This window comes from Podarcis vaucheri (genome assembly GCF_965113315.1).
Source record: "Podarcis vaucheri genome assembly, chromosome: 6".
Lineage (NCBI taxonomy): Eukaryota > Metazoa > Chordata > Lepidosauria > Squamata > Lacertidae > Podarcis > Podarcis vaucheri.
In genome coordinates this window covers 98,051,352-98,077,355 of record NC_138764.1, presented here as the reverse complement: position 1 = coordinate 98,077,355, position 26,004 = coordinate 98,051,352, and the positions used below count along the sequence as shown (strand labels likewise).

The 26,004-nt window shown below is 44.8% G+C and overlaps 1 protein-coding gene across 1 annotated transcript in view; it reads right to left on the bottom strand.

The window, feature by feature from the left end:
- The window catches only part of NTSR1 (neurotensin receptor 1), a 115,868-nt gene that overhangs the window by 17,332 nt on the left and 72,532 nt on the right, over positions 1 to 26,004 (bottom strand). The window contains exon 2 of the mRNA XM_082226303.1: positions 2,771 to 2,972. Within this exon, the coding sequence (XP_082082429.1) occupies positions 2,771 to 2,972 (202 nt within the window). The remainder of the gene's footprint in view (positions 1 to 2,770; positions 2,973 to 26,004) is intronic.

Genomic DNA, 26,004 nt, shown 5'->3' with positions numbered 1-26,004 from the left:
TGCAAGGGAGGGGGTGGGGGGAAGTCAATGACCAGGGTTAGAAAATAACGTTTTTGGAAAATATATATGTTTGTTGTTTTTTTGTTTGTTTGTTTGTTTTTGTGTCTTTGTCTTTGTTTATATAAAATGTGAAAACCCAATAAAAATTTTCTTAAAAAAAAAACAAAAAATAGGGGTCGTCTTATACATGGGGGCATCTTATACACAAAAAATATGGTAACCAACTGCAGTGTTTCTCAAATTTGCATTTCATTGCATTACATGTGCATTTGAATTTCCCTCGGTTAAAGTGACCTTGAAATTTGAACCCAGCCTATTTGGAATCAACAAAAGCACCAAACCCAAAGCTCATTTTAAGAATATGCCTTTGCAGAGGATGCATTGCAACCGTCCTCCTATAGGGACCCGCTCCTGTTCAGGGTCCTAGCCTACCATTCCCTCCAAGCAAATCATTCTGTTCCTCCTCCCTCCTGTTCCATTTTTCTTTTCCAGCTGTCACTCTGTTTTCCATGGCTGTTGAACATACTCAGCTCTTACTAAGCTATTTTGAGACTTGGGTTTTTATTGTTGTTGCTGCTGTTACTCCCTTTGTTCTGTTTTTTTTTTTTTAATATAATGGTGTATTTGTATTTCTGATAAACTTAGAGTTGATCTTAGGGTTATGGTATGAACCTAATAATAATAATAGTAATAGTAATAGTAATAGTAATAGTAATAATAATAATAACAACAACAACAACAACAACAATAATAATTTATACACCACCCATCTGACTGGGTTTCCCCAACCACTCTGGGCAGCTCCCAACCGAATATTAAAAACGCAATACAGCATTAAACATTACTTCCCTAAACAGGGCTGCCTTCAGGGAGAAATCTGTAATTTTCTGCTACTGCTGTCTAGGTTGTAACTTGCTTTAAATATGAGATTTAACAATAATAACAATATAATTGGCAGCTACAGTATATGGAACTGTGTGAATGGAAGCGGATTCTATTTAAGTAATGAAATAATGACTCTGTTGAACATGACACGTAGACCCGTGTTTTAATTATATTGTAAAATCTAATAAAATATCAATTCTGGGTGGTTGTTTTCCCCCTTTCAGTATTTGCATTGGGAACTCGTTTAGCTAGGGCTGCTGCGTTGTTAAAGTATTCTTTTGTTCATTCACAGATTAGCAGCTTTAAAAGAAATCCCAGATATGATGAATATCTTAACACTGGTATTTATTCGAGGATAATTAACAACTAGTTCACACTGAGACCTTAGCAGAAGCTCAAATAGTAATGTGCAGTAGGACAATCATAAGAACAAGAGAAGAGGCTACTGGATTAGGCCAGTTGCCCATCTAGTCCTGCCTCTTGTTCTCACAGAGGCCAGCCAAATGATCAGGGGAAGCTTGCAAGCAGACCCAGAGTGCAATAAGTGGTACGCAGCCTAAGACCCTACCTGCCCGCAGACTGTCTCACCAGAGTGGTGCATGCCCTGGTTATCTCCCGCTTGGACTACTGCAATGCTACCTTTGAAGGTGACCTGGAAACTGCAATTAATCCAGAATGCGGCAGCTAGACTGGTGACTGGGAGAGGCTGCCGGGACCACATAACACCAGTCCTGAGAGATCTGCATTGGCTCCCAGTACGTTTCCGAGCACAATTCAAAGTGTTGGTGCTGACCTTTAAAGCCCTAAACGGCCTCGGTCCTGTATACCTGAAGGAGCATCTCCACCCCCACTGTTCAGCCCGGACACTGAGGTCCAGCTCCGAGGGCCTTCTGGCAGTTCCCTCATTGCGAGAAGTGAGGTTACAGGGAACCAGACAGAGGGCCTTCTCGGGAGTGGCACCCACCCTGTGGAACACCCTCCCTTCAGATGTGAAGGAAATAAGCAGCTATCCTATCTTTAAAGGACATCTGAAGGCAGCCCTGTTTAGGGAAGTTTTTAATATTTAATGCTGTACTGTTTTTAACATTTGATTGGGAGCTGCCCAGAGTGGCTGGAGAGACTCAGCCAGATGGGCGGGGTATAAATAAATTATTATTATTATTATTATTATTATTATTATTATTATTATGCTCTCCCATCCTAGCAAGTGGTAGTCTGTGGAGGTAGAACACAGTATTGCAGGTTAGTCATCATGGATCGCAGAGACTATAGGCAAGAGTGACTCATTTGGCCTTACCTGGATCCTAGGATCATGCATTCTAGGACAGCACAGGAAATTTTTGCTATCACTTTTCTTAAAAAACATGTATCTATGTGATTTCAAGGAGAAGGTGTACAGTGGAGACATCCTCCAGTGTACACAGTAACACAGTTTTCAGTGTATCTTCTAAGCAACACCAATGTTATGAAACCTTTGCCAACTGCCCATGTTCCAATCCAAGATGTCCCATTTAATAAGAGGTAGTTGAAAGACTTGAGCAATCCCCCTAACAGTGAACTCAGGTGTGGAGTGCCGATATAGTCTGAGCCAACATGGAGCTACTCATTATCAAGAGGGAGGCCTCTATATACTAAGGGGAACTTTGAAGGTATCTCCACAAACTTTGCCACCCACCCACAGTCCATGATGGCAGCCATTTTGCTAGCCTAAAGCAAACAGGAGTTGGAAAATGCTTCATCAGTGAGGTGGGCATTCTGGAAGTTTGTTTTGAGAAGGCTAATAGCCGGTAACTTCCAAGTCTCAAGTGCCAGACCTCAGCAAAAGAAAGTCTGTCAAGATATGCAGGAATCTAGGAAGAGGGCTTAAAGAGAAAGAGGAACTTACGTAAGACTCGGACGCCATGCTTCAGGGCTTGTACACGGCCAGGCTCCATGGACATGCTGAGCATCGTTTGCTGGCCTCCAATAGTGCACACCTGGTTTTCTTGTGCGGCTTGCTTGAACATGATGATGAGCTGGTTGGCAATTATGGTGTTCAAGACAGAGATGACGACCATTGGGAAAACGAAGGAAATGAAAGCATTGACCTGGATGAAAGAGGACAGATATCATCATCTTCTTTTAAAAAAAACTTTTATTGATAATTGCAATACTTACAAACACAAACCAGAAACTAAACAAATTTATTTTAATTTAAATACTGCTAATGTCAAAATTGACATTTCAGCAACTTAGAAGTATAAAAATGGTTATATATATAACCATTGAAACCATTGAAACCATAATCACATTACGCAACTCGAATACACCATAGAGCACTCCCATTCCAATATTAAAATATAAACAACCTATTAAAATAAGCAATAAAGCAACCCCATTGAGTACAATGTGTCCTCATCAAGAGTTGTGTCCTCATCAAGAGCATCCTGAATTATATTCTAGAATTTAATAACAGTGGCAAACTACGACTACAAAAAAATAAAATAAAGGAAGCTGGAAGGAAAAAAAAAGGAAAGGCACGATTCTCCTCTTTCTTTAAGGAATGGTTGATCAAATAGGGAGATGGACAGGAATGTCAAAGCTCACAAAAATGTATTTGCCTAAGAGACAGCAGACAGCACTTTGAGACTTTTTGCATTAATGGTTTCCCTTTTACCGGCTTCATAAAAGAAAACACAGTTTGAAGTTTGACTTGTATAAAAGCCTTTTCTGTATTGCAAATATTATATGTTTCTGTGCTTCTGTCTATTTTCCATGCTTGGCAGAAGAAGAAAAAGTTGCTTCTAAGGAATTAAGTTTTTGCACCACCAAAAAAAAATTTAAAAAAATGGTTAGCTTTTGAGTTGTTGTTGTTGTTTTTAAATAGAGGATTAGACAAATACATTGTTGACCAGCCTATCAATAGCTGCTAACCAGGCTGACTTAAAAAGCTCAACAATTGGCAACCCTACGATATTGATGAATACATAAAGACATTATAAATTAGAATGGGGGGAAAAACATATAAACATTAACATATTCCCTCCTTTTGTAGCTCCCATTCTCCAATGATTGTGGCAACAACTTTGGCAGCACAGTAACAGAAAGCAATAGTATACTCCCATCCACTAACCAGCATAGAAAAATAAAAACTCAACACTTCTCTCTTTAGCCCTAATCCAGAGGAATCTGCCATGTCAACCTGACTCAGATATTTCCTGGGTTCCCAAACGTCACAAAGTACTCAGCGCCCATATGTTGTTGGTGCTCTCAGTACATCACCTCATTCTCTAAATTAGAGATAAACCTGCGATGGAAATTTCAGCGTGGTGGGGAATATGAAATCTCCAACTATAGAATACATGCATTCAAGAGGGAAAACCTTGGGTGCAGGATTGGACTAAATTAAACTTCCTGCAAAGTTTATGGTCCATTTACTCCACCGTTGCTCCCATGTTAACTGGCATAAGCATTTGATCTTCTTATCTACTGTAAATAGCCAGTAGGATCCCTTTGGGCTGCTGTGGTGCAAGTTAACACTTCACAATATCAGTGATTCCTGATTCACAATTGCTGGTTCATTCATCTTTTTTAAAAAATAAAAATTATAACCTGGGCTCTCCTTGAACTCCATTTTATTCCTTCCCCTCTATAAAGCTGTCTTCTTTGTGTGTGAAGTTTAATGATTGGTCTCTATAGCCCGTGATCCCATTAGCCAATAACCTCTGCCCCAGAGGATTGAAATTGATTGAACAAACAAATCCAAGTTATAGCATTTCTGAAACCCTCAGTATGTGTTTTTCAATAAAGCAAACACTACTGATATTAACTTGTGCTTGACTCTGAAGGAAACTCAAACATTGAATGCAATCAAGATCTTTTGCATTTCAACCAATGTGTAGCCATATCTCCACTAGAACCTTAAACTTCTTTGAAATGAGTTTAATTATCACAGCACACATCAAATAATGGTGGACACCATTGCTCTGTGAGGTTGCTCAGACCCCTGCCCCTTCTCCCTAGAATTACAGTTTCCAGGGTTTCTAGGTTGGGTGTTGTGAAAAGTTTAAAGCTGGTTTAGATTTGTAGGGTAGCCACGCTCTTATAAAGGAAGTGCAGGTGGTGCTGTGGTCTAAACCACTGAGCCTCTTGGGCTTGCCAATCAGATGTTTTGTGGTTCAAATCTGTGCAACAGGGTGAGCTCCCATTGCTCTGTCCCAGTTCCTGCCAACCTAGCAGTTCAAAAGCACACTAGTGCAAGTAGATAAATAGGTACCACTATGGCGGGAAGGTAAACAGCGTTTCTTTGAGCTACGGTGTTCTGTTGCACCGTCATGGTGGCCACATGACCTGGAAAGACAAACGCCAGTTCCCTCGGCATGAAGTGAGATGAGCGCTGCATCCCATAGTCTCCTTTGACTGGATTTAACCATCCAGGGGTCCATTACCTTTACCTTTTTAAGGAAGAAACAGAATAAAAAAATTCCTTCCAGTAGCACCTTAGAGACCAACTAAGTTTGTTATTGGTATGAGCTTTTGTGTGCATGCACATTTCTTCAAGCACACGAAAGCTCATACCAATAACAAACTTAGTTGGTCTCTAAAGTGCTACTGGAAGGAATTTTTTAATTTTGTTTCAACTACGGCAGACCAACATGGTTACCTACCTGTAACTTTTTAAGGAAGCACAGCTCAGCAATGGGTTGCGTGGCGATTCCCGCCCCCCCCATTTGAATGAAATAAAGACACAGGACACCAGAATTTAAGGTTAATGGGTGAAAAATGGCCACAACTTTATTGGTTACAGGTAAGAGCGGTATTGGCTTTAGCCATTGGCCCTATCCGACTATCCGGGATAAAACTGGAAGGGGTTAATACCAACAGGGGGAGCCCCTGAGATGCACATCCCTAGGCGCTCCCCGAGGGGTCACCACTCGGGAGCGCGCTTTAGGCCCTAGCCTCCATAGGTTTCGGACGAGGCAATGCCCCCCAGAATCCTTTATCGGAACTACCCCTAGATATTTGGGGGAGGTGATGGTGCTCTTCCTCCCAACTCATCAGCATAATAATACCCCTACCAATGCCTAACCGCCAAAACCAAAGGCGTTGTGACATTTTGCTACGAGGGAGGCGAAAAAACCAAATGGCTCCAAAACAATGCCTATTAGCCAAGTGGAAAAACTCCTACCAGGCCCCTTGCGGCGACCAACCGAGGTCCATAGCAAAGTCCGAGGGGAAACCTAGAGGGTGGGTGGGTGGGAAACTGCAGCTGGAGCGTGGATGGAAAGGGGCATTCTCGGGCCGCGCAGACCTTAAATGACCCAGGCCTGATTGGCTGGCCCGGGGTATGATGCGGCCCGAGGATTCCCCTATCGTGCAGGGCTGCAGCCAGCCCCGCGCGAATGATGGTGGGGCGTGAGCCCGCAACCCCCCCTCCTAATGTTGGGAGTGGCTTTCCACACACAGTAACAGCAGCAAATTAAATACCAAATCAACTGACTTCACACAAATATTCCTGTAAGTCTTTCCAACAAATTCCTCCTTCTGATCTTTCCGTCTCCAGTTCCGTTCCCCATGTGTCCTGCTTCCTTCCATAACCTGGCTGGTGCTTTGTACGACCACCAGCAAATAACACAGTTGAAAGGTTTCTAACAGCAGGAAGGTGATGGGTTGGATCTCTCCAAAAGTGTCCTTAAGAGCTGCCAACTCTCTGATGCTTTTAAAATTGTGGAGGATGAAAGAAGCACAATTCCCAGTTCTGAAGAAGCTGCAACACAAAAGTTTGGCCTAATAATTTATACAGTAAATAATATAGTAATTTGCTACCGCAATGTCTGCCAACTTGGATGTCTTTAAAAGGGTTTCAGAGCAATTCATGGAGGATAAGTCACAATGGCTATGTTCTACTTCCACTGATGGAGGGAGTATGCTTTTGAATACCAGTTGTGTGGGTGCTGTTGTGTTTGCAGATTTCCCATGGGTGTGTGGTTGGCCACATTGAGAGCACTGAGTTAGGTGGACCTGATCCTGCCTACCTGTCATGTATGGGGCCCCACCTCTTCACTTTCACCTGCCTCCTTGAGATTTAGAAAAGCTGGGATGGAGATAGTTTGTGAAGCATCTGAGCTGCATTTGACTTGGTAAGCTTTCTCCCCTCTTCTTCAAAGGGAGACGTGAAGCAGTCAGTCCCTTCGAACAGGCCTGGCTGGGACCAGCTACCGCTTGGCTTTCCTCTCTCAGGCTGTGGACCTACCTTTAAAACACATTCAAAGCACATTCTTTCTCTCAAAGAATTCTGGATGCTGTAGTTGGCAAAGGATTGCTGGGAATTGTAACTCTGTGAGGGGTAAATGACACGGCCCAGTATTCTTCGAGAGGGCAAACATGCTTCAGATATGCTTTAAAAGTATAGTGTGTATTTTCTACCAGAAATTTCTCTATTACCAGCCCTTCAATCTCAGACCCTCCAAGTGTCCCTATTTTCCAGGGACAGTCCTGGATTTACAGAAGCTGTCCTGGTTTCTGATTTGATCCTGGAATGTCCCGCTTTTCCTTAGGAAATCCCTATTTTCATTGGAGAAATGTTGGAGGGTATGGAGTTAGGCGACCCACGAGCAACGGAGATAAGTAACTATACAAGCTTTAGAAGGCATCTGAAGGCAGTTCCTATATAGGGAAATTGTTAATGTTTCATGTTTTACTATGTTTTTATCTGCACCATAAGCCATCCTGAGTGGCTGGGGAAACCCAGACAAATGGGTGGGGTATAATAATAATAATAATAATAATAATAATAAAATAAATAAATAAATAAATATGAATTGTGTATTGATTTGTAATGATTTGTTGGGTCTCTGGACCGCAATAAAGATTGATTGATTGATTGAAAATAAATAATTGAATAGGACATCCCTATTTTCATCAGAATAATGTTGGAGGGTATGCAATCTGGTTACACCAGAGGGAGAGCTGAGGTGTAACATCACCTTGCCTTAGGACAGGGGCAGACTGTGCTGGGCCTGGGAGTGTACGCGAGCAACGCAGTCCAGGTCAAGTCCCGAATCCAAGGGTTCCACAAAGAGTCAGTCCAACAGGTCAAGGCAGAAACCAAGCTAGGTCAGACACGGGGTAACAGGCGGGTACCAGCGAGCAGCAATGTTGCTCCTGCAACCTGGGGTGGGGTCTGACAGCCTTTTATCTTTGTTGGGGTAGTGGCCGGTCCTGATCCCCTGGCAACTCACCTCCCTGTTTCTCCCGAAGGTGAGCACTCCTCCTGCGAGTACTCAGGTCTCTCCTTCTGTCAGACCTTAGTCTCTGCAGCTCGGGAGACGTCGGAGGGTTACTAGACCCAGGGGCCGCCTCAGCCTCCCCTGACCAAACCAGTAATGAAGCAGCTATAAGTGATGGCCCAGCTGAAGGCAATAAGGTAATCCCTGTATCTGGAGCCAAGGGCAGGCTCAGGCCCTTGACTTGGCCCAGGGGAACCTGTGCAGACTGGGACTCTTCAGGATCAGGCCCCAGACTTGATTCAGATGATGCCTGAGGCAGAGGATCCGGTGCAGACCGAGACACCTCCGGTTCCGAGCCTGAGCCCGAGTCCTAGGCCATCACACAGACCTTGGTAATATACTGCCCTGTGTGATGCCAGTTGCTGCCTCCCCTCAGCCCTCACAGTGCCGGCTTAAACCAGGCTTTGGAAAGGAGGCACAAGGCTCTGACAGGTTCCTAGAGCCCTCCTACCTTTCCTTCAAAGCCCAGTAAGTGTGTGCCCAGCTTTGGGAAGGAGGTAGAAGGATCCTGTCAGAGCCCTCACACTTCCTTCCTAAAGCTGGGAAAGCACTTACTGGGCTTTCAGAAGGCACCCTTCTTGGCTGCACACCCAGTGATGCTGCCTCACTACCCTAACCCTGCTTGAGGCCACTTGCCATTTGTTTCCTCCCCTTCCCGAGCCATCTCCTGCACTGACCATTTTAGAGGTAACAGCATGAAACAATTAATCCGCTCCACTTTGCAGTGGGGAGGAGTTTCGGTGGACCACATGGCCACCCATTCCCTTCTGGGGGCAGGGGATGAAGTCCCGCGTCACCCAGAGGTTCCCAGCCACGTCATTGTCCAGACAGCCAATCTGCTGGCTGGGGGGGGGGGTCATGGCTAGGCCTCATTTAAACTGAAACACGAGCAGGAGAGCTTCCTCTTGGCTCGCTTCCTCAATCTCCCTCCCACCCTCCTTATTTTCAGGTTTCGACATTGGCCTTGCTATGGAGCACGGTTGGTCACTGTAGAGGGGCCTGGTAGGAATTTTCCCACTTGGTAGGGTTTTCGCCTACCTCGTAGCAATCGTCACAACTTTGTAAGGTTTGGTGGTTAGGCATTGGTTGACCTTATGATGGGGGAGGGGAGGTGTGGCCATCACCTGCCCCTCCAAGCTTAAGGGTATTCCGTTAAAGGAATCTGGGGGTGTGGATCTTGTCCGAAGCCTGGGGCGGGTGCTAGGACCATGCCACGACCCTGTTGGGAACCCAGGGGGGATCTCGAGTTGGTTTGCATCAACGGGGCTCCCCCTTCCGGTGGTTTACTCTTACAGGAGCATGATGGGCAGGAGTCCGATATAGTCGGGTCAATTCCAATGCCTAAGCCAGGATTAGGTTATACTACTTCTAGATTTCAAAAGGAAGTTATAGAAGGAGAAGTGAAGTTGCTGAAGGGTGCATATAGTATCCTGTTAGAATGGGAAACAAAAGATGAGGAGGTAAAACCGGTCATGATCCAATGTAAACAAGATATAGGACATAACATACAATTTGAGGATTGGGAAAAATTGTGGAAAACAGATTTAAAAGAACAGACTGTTCTTTTTTGAAAGAAAACTATATGAAAATGATGTATAGATGGTACAGATAGCAAAAATGTACAAAACCAGGTCAAACATATGATGGAAATGTAAAGAAAAGGAGGGGAGTGGGGGGAAAAGGGGGGGAAATAATGAAAATGATATGTTTTGATATGTTGTTATATTGAAATTGCTAATAAAACATTTTTTAAAAAAATTCCAATGCCTAAGCCAATACCGCTCACATTCTGTAACCAATAAAGTCATGGCCTAAATTTGCCCAATACCCATTAACCTAATATCCATGTCCTTGTGTCATCAATTCATCAGTGAGGGGGTGGCTTCGGGGTCTCGACACGCAAAAGGCTATGGGCAAGACTGATTCAGACCAACTTATTTACAACTTCCTCATCCCTGGAGTTTGCGTGCTTGCTAGCTTTAAACAACAACAGCACACTATTACTTTCTTCTTATGGAACAGGACAGCAGATGAACTATGTTCTCTCTCCGTGGAAATCATTTAACCAAGGCTTGGGAGATGACAAACAGGCAAGAGTGGGGCTGGAATTGTTTATGGTCACCACAAAACCATTGAAGCTTCACGGGAGAGGCACCTCCATTCCTGGAAACATTTATAATATTGGGCCTGTTTACTAGACATTTCTTAAACCATTAAACTTGGGTTGTTAGCACTAAAACATGTAATGATTTTCTTTCTCTTTTTTTGCCAACTTGCAAAGGGCAGGCTGATACCATTTCCCAAAATGCACTGCTTTCCACCACATCCAATTATTCCCACATAATTGGATACAGCTTCTGCTCAAGCACTCCTGCTGTCTAGTCAGTCTATCCTGCCTGTCATCAAATTATGGGTTTGTGAAACTTGCCCTTTGTGCATCCACATATATTTTCCATTTCCTGGGCATGCTTGAGATTGATCCAGAAAACTGGAGACATAACTTTGGCAACGCTGATCCAAATCCTGGATCCGATACAAATCCAATGCATGTTATTATTCTGCTCCTGACGCCATTCTGCATGATAACCCTAATAAGCACAAACCTCCAAAAATATTAAATCATTATTTTATTTATATCCCACTTACTATAAAACATTGTCTTGAAGCGACTTGTAATTTCCTTTTTCCTTTTTCTTTTTCAAAAGCATAATTACCAAATTTAAGATATTTTAAGAAATAAAAAAAATGTCCAATAGCACCTTAGAAACCAACTAAGTTTGTTCTTGGTATAAGCTTACGTCTGCATGCACACTTCTTCAGATACACTGAAACAGAAGTCACCAGACCGTTATATATAGTGGGAGGGTGGGGTGGGTTTTTTCTCAGGAGGGTAGTAGGAGATGGGTGATTGACTCAGTGGGTATGGTAAACCTGTTGATGACTGTTAATGACTGCAATTAGCCCTGCAGGAAAAAGCAAGGGATAGTATGCAGATGATTGGCATATGTCGGGGGTCGGCAACCTGCGGCTCCAGAGCCGCATGCAGCTCTTTAAAGCCTTTGCTGCGGCTCCGGGGCGGTGGCGAGGGGAGGAGGCGAGGGGCGGAGGCGAGGGGCGGAGGTGACCCGCCTGCCGCCCGGCGGGCGGGGCGCCGTAAAGCAGAGCGCCCCCCTCGCCAGGCAGACATCCGCAGCGTGGGGAGCCTTGCCGGAGGTCCCCACGCTGCGGATAGCAGCCTGCCGCCCCGCAGGCATCGGCCAGCCCCACAAGCTCGGGGGACAGCAGGGAGGCGCAGCGCCGCCATCCCGCTGTTCCTCGACCTGGTTCGGTTTCCCCGACCTGCTTTTGGGGGGGAAATAAAGGGAATTTTTCTTCCCTTTATTTCCCCCCCAAAAAAACTAGGTGCGTCCTATGGGACGGAGCGTCCTATGGGGCGAAAAATACGGTATTTTTATAATGACGAATGCCTCATTATTATTTATTATTTACATCAGGCACTGATTATGATTTATGGTACACTGGGGCCCTGATTAATTTTCTAAGGCATTTTGGGGCATTGATTATTGGGCATAGCAAGTCGCGGTCGCGTGGAATTTGTGCTTTGTGACCGTTTGAAGTGGGGTTTTTTTCTTGGGAGGCTGGGCGGCACGAAGAGAGGGATTATTTTTATAATGACGAGGATGACATTGGGCCCTCATTATTAATTATTATTTACATCAGGCACTGATTATGATTTATGGTTCACTGGGGCCCTGGTTAATTTTCTTTGGCATTTTGTGGCATTGATTATGCAGTCGCGGTCGCGTGGAATTCCATGTGGAGTTAGTTGCCTGAAGCCCCTTTTTAGTTGCTTGAAGCCCCTTTTTAAACTTAAGCAGGTGAAAGTTTGGTGAATTGCTGCCAAGGAGTGTGGTGGAGTCTCCTTCTTTGGAGGTCTTTAAGCAGAGGCTTGACAACCATATGTCAGGAGTGCTCTGATGGTGTTTCCTGCTTGGCAGGGGGTTGGACTCGATGGCCCTTGTGGTCTCTTCCACATATGTATGTGAGCAGGTCTTCTCCAACATGAACTATATTAAAAACAAGCACCGATCACGCCTCACAGATGACAGCTTGCAAGTCTGTGTGAAAATGAAGGTGACGTCTTACAGCCCTGATGTGCAGACACTGAGCACTGAGGTTCAGGAGCAAAAGTCCCATTAACCTGGTTACCTGGTTGTAAATTAAATATTTTAATTAGCTATTAATTTGTCCTTTTTTCTTGAGATTGACAGCTGACTGCACGATCCTGTATATATAGCATTAAGGCCAGAAACAATATATGTAGTGTTATATTTGTTTTAAATGTTGCAATGTTTTTGCGGCTCCCAGTTGTTGTTGTTTTTTCGGAAACGGGTCCAAGTGGCTCTTTTTGTCTTAAAGGTTGCAGACCCCTGGCATATGTAATGAGACAGGGATCCAATATCTCTATTAAGACCAGGTCTCTCCATCGTTTTCAGTCCAGTGATAAGTTGTAATTCAGCAACTTCTCTTTCAAGTCTGTTTCTGAAATTCTTTTGTAATAAGACAGCTACTTTGAAATCCTGTATTGAATGTTCTGGGAGATTGAAGTGTTATCCTACTGGCTTCTCTGTCTTGTGATTCCTGATGTCAGATTTATGTCTGTTTATCCTTTGGCGTAAGGTTTGGCCTGTTTGTCCAATATAGAGAGCTGAAGGGCACTGCTGGCATTTGATGGCATAAACAATGGTAGAAGATAAGCAGTTAAATAGGCCTGAGATGGTATGTTTGATGTGGTTGGGTCCAGTGATGGTGTTGCCTGGGTGTATGTGGCAGCAAAGTTGGCATCTGGGTTTATTGCAGCTTGTTTCAAGAAACAGACTTGGAAGAGAAGATAGAACATTCTATCACACCCAAATAAAAGATGAACACCAATTAAGAGGGGAATGCTTGGGTGAACAGGAATGCCTTCACCCAGTGTCTGAAGGCTGATAGTGATGGTGCGAGGTGCATCTCTCTGGGGAGAGATTTCCAGTTGGGAAGCCACCAATGGGAACTGATTCTTGCAGAATCAGGACCGGCCCAAGCCCAACCATGAGGTGGCTGAGGCAGCTGCCTCAGGAGGCAGAAGCCCAAGAGATGGTGTGCCTTGGGCTCCCTGCCCACACGCTCCACCACTTACCAAAATCTTGCCAAAATCTCATGAGATCTCATAGAGTGACGCACAATATCTCATGAGATTTTGGCAGGACACACCATTGCTGCTTCTTTGCAGATGCCTTCCCACAACCTGGGTGAAATATACTTGGAGTCGAGAGTGGATTTCATGCTCTTTATTCAGCTCATAGTGGTGAGGAGGAATGGAAGTTCCCCCAGAATGTCTGCTTTATATACATTATTTACACAATGGTCCCCATGTGATTGGCTAATTCCGGGATTCTCCTGTAGGCCAATCAGGTTGCAGATTCACTTCCACCTGGAGCTGGATTGGGTGGCTCCTGCGGACCAATCAGACTGCTGCATTCTGAATCCTATTGTTCTAGGACCAATCAGACTGCTGCATTTTGGGTAAGGCAGGCTGTGGTGGCATAGCTGTCAACTTTCCCCTTTTTAAAATGGAAATTCCCTTATTCCAAATAGGATTCCTCACAAGAAAAGGGGAAAGTTGACAGCTATGTGACAATGGGGTGACACCTTCCTGTTTTGCCTCAGGTGGCAAAATGGGACACATTGTCCTTGCCTGCAATATAACACGAGTTTGGAGCGGCTCCATAATCATATTTCCCTGTCTCTCCTCTGATCTCAGTTTCTCCAGATTAGCTTTATCATTAGCTGCTCGGAACTCTGTTATTTCTCCAAATATTTTTTCTTGCTGCAATTCATTGCCGCATCATAGGTCCGAATAGTGAGAAATTGGGGGCTGGTCTGAGAGTAGCGGTCAATCAGCAGAGCTGGACATAATAATTTCGGCAGTGTGGGATGGCAATCAAGCCCTGGAGCCTCTGTGCTGTAGAAAGATCACCTTAGGTGAGAACTCATTGGCTGAAGCATTTAGTGGAAATGCACAGCAATAGACTGGGGCCAATCCCATCTTGGCTACTCGCAGATATCAGCAGTGTTTGAGTGTTAAATTCCCTACTGGAAACGAGCCAACGGTGCCTCATATTTGCTGCCAGCAAGACAAAACGAGGCACTAACACACTTCCATCTGGCTATCAGGCTGCTGATCACTGGGGGTGAAAAGCAATTCGGTTGCCTCGCCGCTAACATTTGAGAGACGCAAGTATTTCTTCAGGACCAAAGTAATTTCCAGTATTTATGAAATAGCCAGCCATCAGACTCCACTCCCCATCTGACCCGGGTTAACCTGCAGCTGCTGTGTGAAATAATTGGATAGCATTGACCTGGGAATGGAGGGGTTGGGTTGGGGGGAGGGGAGGGGAAGAGGAAGAGGAAGAGATTGCTGCCACTTTCCCCTACCATTCCAAGAAACAGAGAGAAGCTATTTCCACCCACCAAGGTGAGAAGTCTACAATTTAGTTGACCCCACCCCTACTCTCCAAAAAAGGTTGTAAGTTGGATCCAGACTTAGGGCACAGTCTTCTGCCAGCAGAAGACTCCTGCTCTGCCATATATATATATATATATATATATATATATATATATATATATATGGCGCATGTGCGCACGTGCATGCGCATGCACGCACACACATACACCACCTTTCCTTCACAGAGTTCATGGTGGGATGTATAGTTCTCCTTAGTGTGATTTTTCTAGAAAAAGAGGTGCCGGAACTCACCACGAACACCTCCCTTGTTCTCTTAGAATGGCAATGGTACACACCTGAGAGGTGCTGTAATGGAGCTGGGAGGAAATCCTTCCCAAAATCACACTGGGTCAGTTAATGCCAGAAGGCATGGCTTCATGACATAGATGCCAACTCCTTAGGGCCCTGGGTGCTTGAGCACCCACAAGGGAGCACCCATGAAGAGGCTTGGTACCCACAAATTTTGGTGCCAGGTCCATGCACACTGCATGGCACCCGTGGCTGCAAGCCCCCATGGTTGTGGGACCAATCTGGCACTCTTGCTGCATGCTATCAGCAACCACACCATTCGCCACACCTGTACACCAGGTAAGATCATAGTGCAAGGTCAGTTCACCCCTGAAAAGTCTGTGATGCAATAGCATTGGATTTTGTTTTTTAAGCCTGCTCTGTAAACCATCAGTTGAAGAAGAAAAGAGGGAAATCATGAAAACCTGAGAATGCAACTTGAGAGGAATGTTGTGCGGGTTCATTGATTTCAATGGCTCTACTCTCTCCTCATCACTATGATGGATAGGTGTACAGCCAATGATTCAGGACTGATAAAAGCAAGGACATAGGTGAACTATGCAAGAGGCAGTGGTGGCCATCAACTTGAATGGCTTCAAAAGAGGATTGGACATGGAGGAGACATCTGCCAATGGCTACTAGCCATAATGGCTATCCTCCACCTCCACGGTTGGAGGTAGGAATGCTTCTGGATACCAGTTGCTGGAAACCACAGGAGGGGAGAGTGCCCTTGTCCCTGGATCCTGTGCGTAGATTTCCCACAGGCCTCTGGTTGGCCCCTGTGAGATGCTGGGCTGGATGGGCTCTTGGTCTGATCCAGCCAGTTCTGATTATGATCTTATAATTTGGAGTTGATATAGATGTGGAACATCTCGTGTGGATAGCCCTGGTGCCTAAGACTCTAAATAAATAAATAGTGGGTATGTGTTTGTGTGTGTGCTGGTTCCTGATGTTGGGATTTTTCTACTACATGCAGCTTCACACAAAGCAATTAGAAGTTGGCCGAAAGCCAGGGTGACTGAGCAGAGGAGCTATTCTGCCTAGAGATATGGGACCTTGGATACAGCTCTACCATTGGTTGAGGTCTCACACAGGCATGACGACTTATGACCTTACTGACTGGATAGTTTTGTTGGTCTGTTCTTGTATATAGTAACTTGTAGAGTCTGCTGTAAATGATGTTGTTTAGTCGTTTAGTCATGTCCGACTCTTTGTGACCCCAGGGACCAGAGCACGCCAGGCACTTCTGTCTTCCACTGCCTCCCGCAGTTTGGTCAAACTCATGCTGGTAGCTTCAAGAACACTACCCAACCATCTTGCCTCTGTCGTCCCCTTCTCCTTGTGATCTTTCCCAACATCAGGGTCTTTTCCAGGGAGTCTTCTCTTCTCATGAGGTGGCCAAAGTATTGGAGCCTCAGCTTCACGATCTGTCCTTCCAGTGAGCACTCAGGCCCGATTTCCTTCAGAATGGATAGGTTTGATTTTCTTGCAGTCCATGGGACTCTCAAGAGTCTCCTTCAGCACCATAATTCAAAAGCATCAATTCTTCGGCGATCAGCCTTCTTTATGGTCCAGCTTTCACTTCCATACATCACGACTGGGAAAACCATAGCTTTTACTATACAGACCTTTGTTGGCAAGATGATGTCTCTGCTTTTTAAGATGCTGTCTAGGTTTGTCATTGCTTTTCTCCCAAGATGGAGGCGTCTTTTAATTTCATGGCTGCTATCACCATTTGCAGTGATCATGGAGCCCAAGAAAGTAAAATCTCTCACTGCCTCCATTTCTTCCCCTTCTATTTGCCAGGAGGTGATGGGACCAGTGGCCATGCTCTTCGTTTTTTTTGATGTTGAGCTTCAGACCATATTTACGCTCTCCTCTGTCACCCTTAATAAAAGGTTCTTTAATTCTGTAAATAATAAACACCTCTAAATAACCAACTTATTAGTAGCAGCGTTTTGTTCCTGCTTGCTTTCTGGAACTCTGCGTATGCTCTGCTAAGGTCTGGCTAAGGTCCTGCAACAGGTCAAAGTTACAAAACACCAATACCTGAGTCATATGAGGACTGTGGTGTGGGAGAAAAGGCTTTGCCCACCATCAGAGTCACCTCCTTTCTGTGCTTTTCACAAGGGGGAGAAAACCTCCAATTGCTAATCACAGGTGTGTGTGAATAACAGGCACTGGAGGAATTCTGATCAGGACCTTAAAGGTTTAAAGCCTGCCTTCTCCCATGCCACAGTCTAGTTTGATCCTTAAAGTGGTGCAATTGCCAGCCGGGAAAGGGTTAAGCACCCCTTCTCCTCCCTTCCTCCTGCATTCAAAAGCACAGCCTCCCAATGCTGCTTTTCATTAAAAACCCCCAAAAGGGCTTCACTATTTACATCGTTTGGGCATAATGCATAGTTTGGTCCTAGATATTCTGTGTTGAAGCTTAAAAGTCCCATGGAGCTCTTTATTCATCAAAATGCTATTTTGCTTTCAACCATTACGAAAACTTCACAGCACTTCACAAGTTTGCTAAATGATTACACTTCTCCGTAAGTGTAAGAGAAAGTTGATTCTTTGACTTTGCCAAGCAAAAGTCATTTGGAGAAGAACCAGCGAGCTCTAATATACACTCCACTCTCATGCCTAGTTTCTAAAACTTTCAGTTCCTATCTATGCAGGAGAGAAACTTTTGGCACTTGAAGATAATGAATACCCCCAGTCTTGAGCCTATCTGCCCTATCTGCCCGCAGACTGTCTCGCCAGAGTGGTGCATGCTCTACTTATCTCTCGCTTGGACTACTGCAATGCGCTCTACGCGGGGCTACCTTTGAAGGTGACCCAGAAACTACAACTAATCCAGAATGCAGCAGCTAGACTGGTGACTGGGAGCGGTTGCTGAGACCATATAACACCGGTCTTGAAAGAACCTACATTGGCTCCCAGTACATTTCCGAGCACAATACAATGTGTTGGAGCTGACCTTTAAAGCTCTAAATGGCCTTGGTCCAGTATACCTGAAGGAGCGTCTCCACCCCCATCGTTCTGAGGCCCAGCGCCAAGGGCCTTCTGTCAGTTCCCTCACTGTGAGAAGCGAAGTTACAGGGAACCAGGCAGAGGACCTTCTCAGTAGTGGCACTCACCCTGTGGAACGCCCTCCCACCAGATGTCAAAGAGAAAAACAACTACCAGACTTTTAGAAGACATCTAAAGGCAGCCCTGTTTAGGGAAGCTTTTAATATCTGAAGGACTATTGTATTTTAATATTTTGTTGGAATCCGCTCAGAGTGGCTGGGGAAATAATGGGCCAGATGGGTGGGGTATAAATAAGAGATGATGATGATGAGCCATTTTCTTCATTAATTAAGGGGACAATTCAAACCCAAGATCCATCAGGCTGAGTGGAGCTTGTAGTAGATGGATCTCCATCTGGGCGTAGGCTCAGCTGGGGCTATGCCACTTGAAATCTCCATTTTGTTCCACAGTGCAATGTTGAATGGATATAGTATCATAGAACTGCAGAGTTGGAAGGAACCCCAACGGTCATCTAGTCCAACCTCCTGCAATGCAGGAAAAAGCATCCACAAACATCCAACCTTTGCTTAAAAACCTCCAAAGAAGGAGGGTTTACAACCTGTGAGGTAGACCGTTCCACTAGATGACATTGCACCTAGAGGAATTAATGTATTTGCCAGGGTTACCAGTTGGATAGCCTCAAGTCCCAGTATTATTAGAGAGGGAGAAAATTTTATCCTTTTCAACATTCACAACAGGAGTAATCATTGAGGAAAAGACACAAAGGAACTACAGGAATTGAAATCTGCACCAAACTGCACATGCATAGTATTTTCTAGAAATCCAATAACAACATAATGGAGTCATGCACCAGTTCCTAATGCACCTGTAACACTTTGGAAAGAAGACCAGACAATTCAGAACTCCAGAATTGAGGCTGCAAATCAGCTGATTTGGAAGCATCACTCAAACAACCACAATTCTGAATTCCCCAGGCAGAGAAGCAGTTTAGGAAGCATCACTCATACATTATACAACCTGTTCGTAATTTAAGGACCATCTATGTTTCCAGTATTTACCCTACGTGAGCTAGAGCCCCACGATTTTTGAACAAGAACTACACAACTTATCTGCAACACTGGCCTGCAGACAGCCTTTCCACATAGAACATGGGTGATAGACCACGAGCTGAAGTCAGAGGAGCAAGCATGGCTGAGCAATAATTGAAAACAAACAACTGGCAAATACTTTGAGATGGATGAGTAGGTGGAACCACGGAGCACAGTGCAAATTTTATAGCAGCAAAGGAAAGTGGGGTTGATGCCACACGATAGATCAAGAGTGTACATCTTCTTGGGGTTGGGGTGGGAAACAACATTATTTTTCTTTCTCACTGATGTAGGAGGCACTGGAAAAGCCAGCCACATTTCATTTTTTGGAAATGTCAAGAATGGCTTTGCAAACCCAGTGTCATGGCCCGCCATGATGCATGAGAGAACATCAGATAAGGGGCAGCAATTGGAACTGATGAAAGGAACATTCTTGTTTTAGAAATGCATTTGAGAGCAATGGCTTTTCTTTCTGCTCTCTCCAGGTGTCCAAGGGATGTTTGAAGGGCAGGGGGAACCAACCAAGAACTTCAGAGACTTGTATAGAATAAAAACCCAGTCTGGAACTTCTGAAAAAAGTGGGGCCTGGCTGAAGGCTGTGTGCTTGGTGGAGCAGTGCTCTGTTTGACCTAATGGAACAGCTTCCACTGCTCTGTGGACGGTGAATAAGAGATTAAGAAGAGAAGAACAGAATAAGAGCCTGCTGGAATAGGCCAGGGGTCTGCAACCTGCGGCTCCGGAGCCGCATGTGGCTCTTTTACACCTTTGCCGGGGCAGATACTAGCGAGGGGAGGAGGCGCATTGTGCGCCCCGACACTCCCCACTGTGGCGGGCGCTGTACTGGCTGTGACGTCGCATGGGGGCGGTGCGTGCGTTAGTCATGCACCGTCCTGACGTCACCTTCCCGCCTGCCTGCCCGCTACGTTGTAAGGGGCATGTACGCTGGTCACTGCATTGAAAGGGGGCATGTATGCTGGTCACTGTTTTGAAGGGGAGTGAAGAACACACACACACAAAAAGGTAACTTGTTAATTTAACATTTATTTCTATGAGGAGGAGTAATTCTGAGGGGTCAAACAAAGAAATAATAAAAATGTGACAAAAACGTTATTTTTATAATGACGAGTTTTGCGGCTCCCAGTTTTTTTTTCTTCGGAAACGGGTCCAAGTGGCTCTTTTTGTCTTAAAGGTTGCAGACCCCTGGAATAGGCCAATGGCCCATCTAGTCCAGCATTCTAGTTGGCCAAACCACAGAAAGCCCGCAAATAGGACCCAAGCAGAAGAACGCTCTCCCCTCCTGTGGTTTGCAGAAACTGGTATTTAGAAGCTTTGCTGCTTCCATGGCTGTAGAGACAGAGCATAGCAATCCTGGCTGGTAGCCACTGATAGTCCTATCCTTCATGAAGTTGTCCAGTCCTCTTTTAACCAAGTTGATACCCATCACTTTCTGCTTCAGGCTTCAAAATAATAGAATCATAGAACTGTAGGGTTGGAAGGGATGCTAAAGACCATCTAGTCCAACTGCTTGCAATGCAGGAATATGCAGCTATACTAATACAAATACAAATACAAATACAAATTCAAATTCAAATTCAAATACTAATACTAATACTAATACTAATACTAATACTAATACTAATACTAATATACTAATACTAATGCTAATGCTAATGCTAATGCTAATACTAATACTAATATACTAATACTAATATACTAATACTAATATACTAATGCTAATGCTAATGCTAATACTAATACTAATACTAATACTAATACTAATACTAATACTAATACTAATACTAATTTATTTATACCCGGCCCATCTGGATGAGTTTCCCCAGCCACTCTGGGAGGCTCCCAATTGAGTGTTAAAAAGAATACAGCATTAAATGTTAAACACTTCCCTAAACAGGGCTGCCTTCAGATGTCTTTTAAAGATAAGATAGCTGCTTATTTCCTTCACATCTGAAGGGAGGGTGTTCCACTGGGTGGGCGCCACTACTGAGAAGGCCTTCTGCCTGGTTCCCTATAACCTCACTTCTCACAATGAGGGAACCGCCAGAAGGCCCTTGGTGCTGGATCTCAGTGTCTGGGCTAAATGATGGGGGTGGAGACACTCCTTCAGGTATACAGGACCGAGGCCGTTTAGGGCTTTAAAGGTCAGCACCAACACTTTGAACTGTGCTCGGATACGTACTGGGAGCCAATGCAGATCTCTCAGGACCGGTGTTATGTGGTCTCGGCGGCCGCTCCCAGTCACCAGTCTAGCTGCCGCATTCTGGAATAATTGCAGTTTCCGGGTCGCCTTCAAAGGTAGCTCCACGTAGAGCGCATTGCAGTAGTCCAAGTGGGACTATCCACAAGGATCGAACCTGCAACCTTGGCATTATCAGTACCCTGCTCTAACCAACTGAGCTATTCACATTGGCTGGTGCAGGCTAAATACACCTTTTTAAGAAAGTATTCAAAACCTCAGCAAATTGGTGTTTGTGCCAAGGATTTGTCTGGAATTCCAGAGTGTCTCCAAATACTATTCCTCTACCATTTGGTTCAGGACCAGCCCTCCATGTTTACTAATGGGAACCTTTGACTGACTGCATGCAAAGCATGCACTCTTCCATGGAGCTCTCCTCTGGCCCCTCCTTTAACCCCAGGTGTGTGCCTGAAGGATCCACAAGCTCTCCTATTCCATACAGACAGAGGACCAGAGTGAAGTCCCTAAGACAGTTAGAAAGCACCTTGTACGCCTCCTTCCGGCAACTCCTGCAGCCAAACTGGTACCAAACAGATAGCTCTGCTTTGTTTTGGACCACATTTGGACAAGACCAAGAAGAGGGCCTTGTTATCTTGGCAGCCCAGGTCCTCCAGACACACTGCCCGGGCTTGCACCCCAGGGAGGTCACTTTGGTGCTGTTAATACAGTGGTTTGACTACACCCCTGGAGGTGCACTCCATTGTCTCTTGAGGCAGATGGATGCCACCAACGTCTTTCATCGGGGTGCTCTTGTCAGCTGGGCATGTTTCCCAGGGCTTCACCACTGAAGGCCACTGTTCATATTTCATGCCAGGGAAGTCGGAGAATGACAAATTTCAGGGAACTCATTACCTGGGAGTGTCAGGAGAAAGAACAAAATGACCTTGGGCAATGATTCAGTCATGAGATATCCCAGCACTCAACTGATGAAAAACCCAGAGGGTAGTTTTCTGGCCATCTCGGTGCAGCTAATTAAAATTATATTTCTCTTTCCCCAGGTACCCATCTTAACATCTGCAGCCGGCTGCTGGGTGTCGTCTCCTACTGGGAAACTGATTGTGAGTCTTCTGCTGCAGCTGAATGGCTTTGCTCTGAGAGGCTGCATCATAGAGCTATTGTGATACCCTGCATATGGAAACCAGAGGCTCAGATCCAGACTACGATATGTTAAGCAGAGTCCCAGGATGATTTCCTCTGCATATTTTGTTTTTTTTCCTTTTTAGCAGGCTGTTTAACCCTTTTTCCTCCGGTCCCAGCAGTGACTGGTGCCTACTGGGACTGGTAGGGTAGAAGACAGGCAGACCAACAGCAGTTTATTCCAGAGTAGCCCCCTGCCTACTGCCTGCTTTTAAGTAACAAAGGCAAGCAGGTAGGGGCAGAGTGAGGTTGGAGGGGCAGTGCCCCATTTGCCCCAATGCAGTTGCCACCACTGTACTCTCGCAGTGCAAAGTTACCCTCCTCACACTGCTTTTTCACTCTTGCATGGGAAATAAGAATATAAGGACCCTATATATATATTTATTATTGCATTTGCACCCCACCTTTCCCCCCAAATTGCTCTCCCACGTGGCCCTCCTGCTCCACATATAATCCCGACAAGAGCCCTGTGAGGTAGCCAAACTTGGCCCTCCAGCTGTTTTGGGACTACAACTCCCATCATCCCTAGCTAACAGGACCAGTGGTCAAGGATGATGGGAATCGTAGTCCCAAAACAGCTGGAGGGCCAAGTTTGGCCATGCCTGGTTAAGAGGCTGTGAGTGGCCAAAGATCACCCACTGAGCTTCATGGCCAAGTGGAGATTTGAACCCTGGTCTCCCAGATCCTTGTCTGACCATCAAACCACTGTGCATCACTGGTTCATCTTTTTAAAAACTACTTAGTGGTATATGAATGTTGTTAAATAAAACTTGCGGGTGAAAAGGCGGTGGTTTTGCCCCAGAGAAGGAGCGAAGGAGAAATTAGCTGTCACTGGCTCCTGCCATCAACAACTGACCCGCAGGTTGTTTTGGGCTTAAAGAACAAACCAAAGTTCTACAGTAGAGAGACTATTATGGTCCTCAGAAACTCCTGTCTCCTTTCAGCTGTACTTCATATAAGTACAGTTCTGATTACATTTGATGCTTTATTTGCAAATCTGAAACCTTTCTTCTCTGCCCTTCGTGATCAAATCCCAGAGTGGTCTACAGAAACGGGAAGACTTGTGAAGAAAACGGTGAGCAGGTTAAAACCAAAGGCTTCTCCCTGTTTAGCCAATACTCTTGTCGAATGCCACTCATACATGCTGCTATCTGATTGCAAAACACTGCCATATATTATGAATTACAGATGTGACCTTTGAAATGGTAAACAGCAGAATACTGATTGTTGGGAGAAGAATATCATAAACAAGGGAGACATGCAACAACAACAAAAAAACATTGCCGTGTGGCTCTAAGTATCCCAGACAATGGGGCAGGGGCAGCAAAGAATTGGACCTCCAAGGAAGATCTTAATGTACCAGTAGACTTATTACCATGGACCAACCTTTCCCAATCTTGGATTTCCAGATGTTGTTGCACACCAAGTTCCAGCATCCCAAGACAGCATAGCTAGTGGTCGAGGATGATGGGAGTTGTAGTTTAACAACATCTGGGAACCAAGGTTGGGAAAGGTTGGTCTATGAGAATGAGTCTACTTGGACATTAAGCTCCTCCTTGGAGGTCCAATTCAGTGCTCTCCCCATTGTTGCCCTTGGGAGAGGCTTGGGCTGAGATGTGTTAGTCCCAGCTTTGTATCTCTGCTCATCCAGATCTCCATTGGTGGACTGAATGGGTTCCAAAGAACCATTTTTACTCAGAGCTGTTGTAACATGAGCATGACTTCAGGCTATGTTGGAGCCCACCCTGAGATAGTGTGTGAAAGTGATGTAAATAAATGCAGATCTTTCCATTACTGGGAATTTGGGTTAGCTGTGGTGGCACCAGGGCCAGATTTAGGTTTGATGATGCCCTAAGCTACTGAAGGTAATGGGACCCTTTATATATCCAGCTGTCCTTTGTCATGCAACCAGTCCATGCAGAATGTAGGCACCCTATATATAGAAATGAGCAAACCAGTGATATTTTAGGGAGCAGGCTAGCAGGTGGGGCCCATTACTTACATCATAGGAGCCTACACAACACAAAACACTGTTGCTGTATGTAGGTTTTATTTTACTTGTTTTTTATCTTATATTTTGGAAATGTACACCCAGTTTTCCCCCCTTTAATTTTTTTGGGGGCCCCCAATAGAGTGAGGGCCTAAACTATAGCTTGTTTAGCTTATACGTAAATCTGGCACTTAGTGCCAGCAGCAAGCAGTGAAGCAAGAGGGCCAAAAAAATTGAATTGCTCAGCCTGCTGATCTAGATATGTATGCAAGCTGCACTGTAGTCTAGAGAAAAGTTTAAGCCTAATTGTTGTCTTGTAGCAAAATGCAGGAAGTTGATCAACAGTTTCATTGTGGGGAGACTTTCTCTGCTCATTTTCTCTGTGTCACCAGCAGTAGAAATGATTAAGGGAACCGATTTTGCAATTATGCAGCAAATATTCTCTTATTAAGAGAGGCCTCCTTTCGTTCCGTGTGGCTGTAATTCAGAAGCAACTAATCTCATCTTGAAATCCTTTGGGCTTTCATTGGAAACGTTCATTTAATTAACTTCAAGGAGTTTGAGTCTTAGAGTAGTTGATTAAATTAGTATGATTCATCTAAAACCAGAAGTGTCTGGAGAAAAGAACATATCTCAAGAAGGGAAATTAAGATCGCTGTGGACCATGCAGGCAACAAGTACTGAGTGTCCATTTGTATGGAGTCAATGGCTTTCCATTGGAAAGTTCTGAAACTCCTCAACTGGTTTGCACAATAGCGTCCTTTGTAGAAGTGGCTCTCTGCATGGGACAGAGCCACCAAACCAGCTTCCTGGCAGGTGTATTTCTTTTGCTAGAGAGAGGAACAAGGTGGTGGGGAAGTCAGCGCAGTGCAAACACACTGGCTGAGCCAATTCAGCATTTCTGCTGGTCCTTTTGCACTGTGCACACCTCTTCCTTTTCCTGTCCCACTCACTCCTGGTAAGCAATAATTATCCATCTGCCAAAAGGATAGAGTAGCAGTTTTACCCTAGTGAGCTGCTTCTAGCCCTTTGAAACCTGCCCTGTCTCAGTAATGGGGAGCCAAATCAAGTTTGTAAAACATACAAATTGTTCTTAATATTGCAGCTTGTCACAGATCCAGGCTCTTAATTCTTTGGCCTATTTGTGGCCAAGGAATTTGGGGGATCATTTTACCAAATTTCAGTAAGAGGAGGAAAAATACATCAATGCTGTCTTGGGGGCTCGTCATTAGCAGTGGCAACAGGAAAATTTCATTCTTTCCCCTCTTCTGCAGCTCTTAGCAGTGTCATGTTCTCCCACTAAGACCAGGGCTTTTAGTGAGATGGCACCTGCCCTTTGGAATGTGCTCCCAGTGAACATTAGGCAGGCACCAACCATATTGGGATTTAAACTTATCTAGCTTAAAACTTATCTGCTCACTCAAGTTTTCCCTAAGGGGTGATCAAGCCACGTTAATGTATTGAGCTGATCTATTGATTTGTAATTTGTTTTGACACCCTTGTCTTCTGAATGCTTTTACATATAT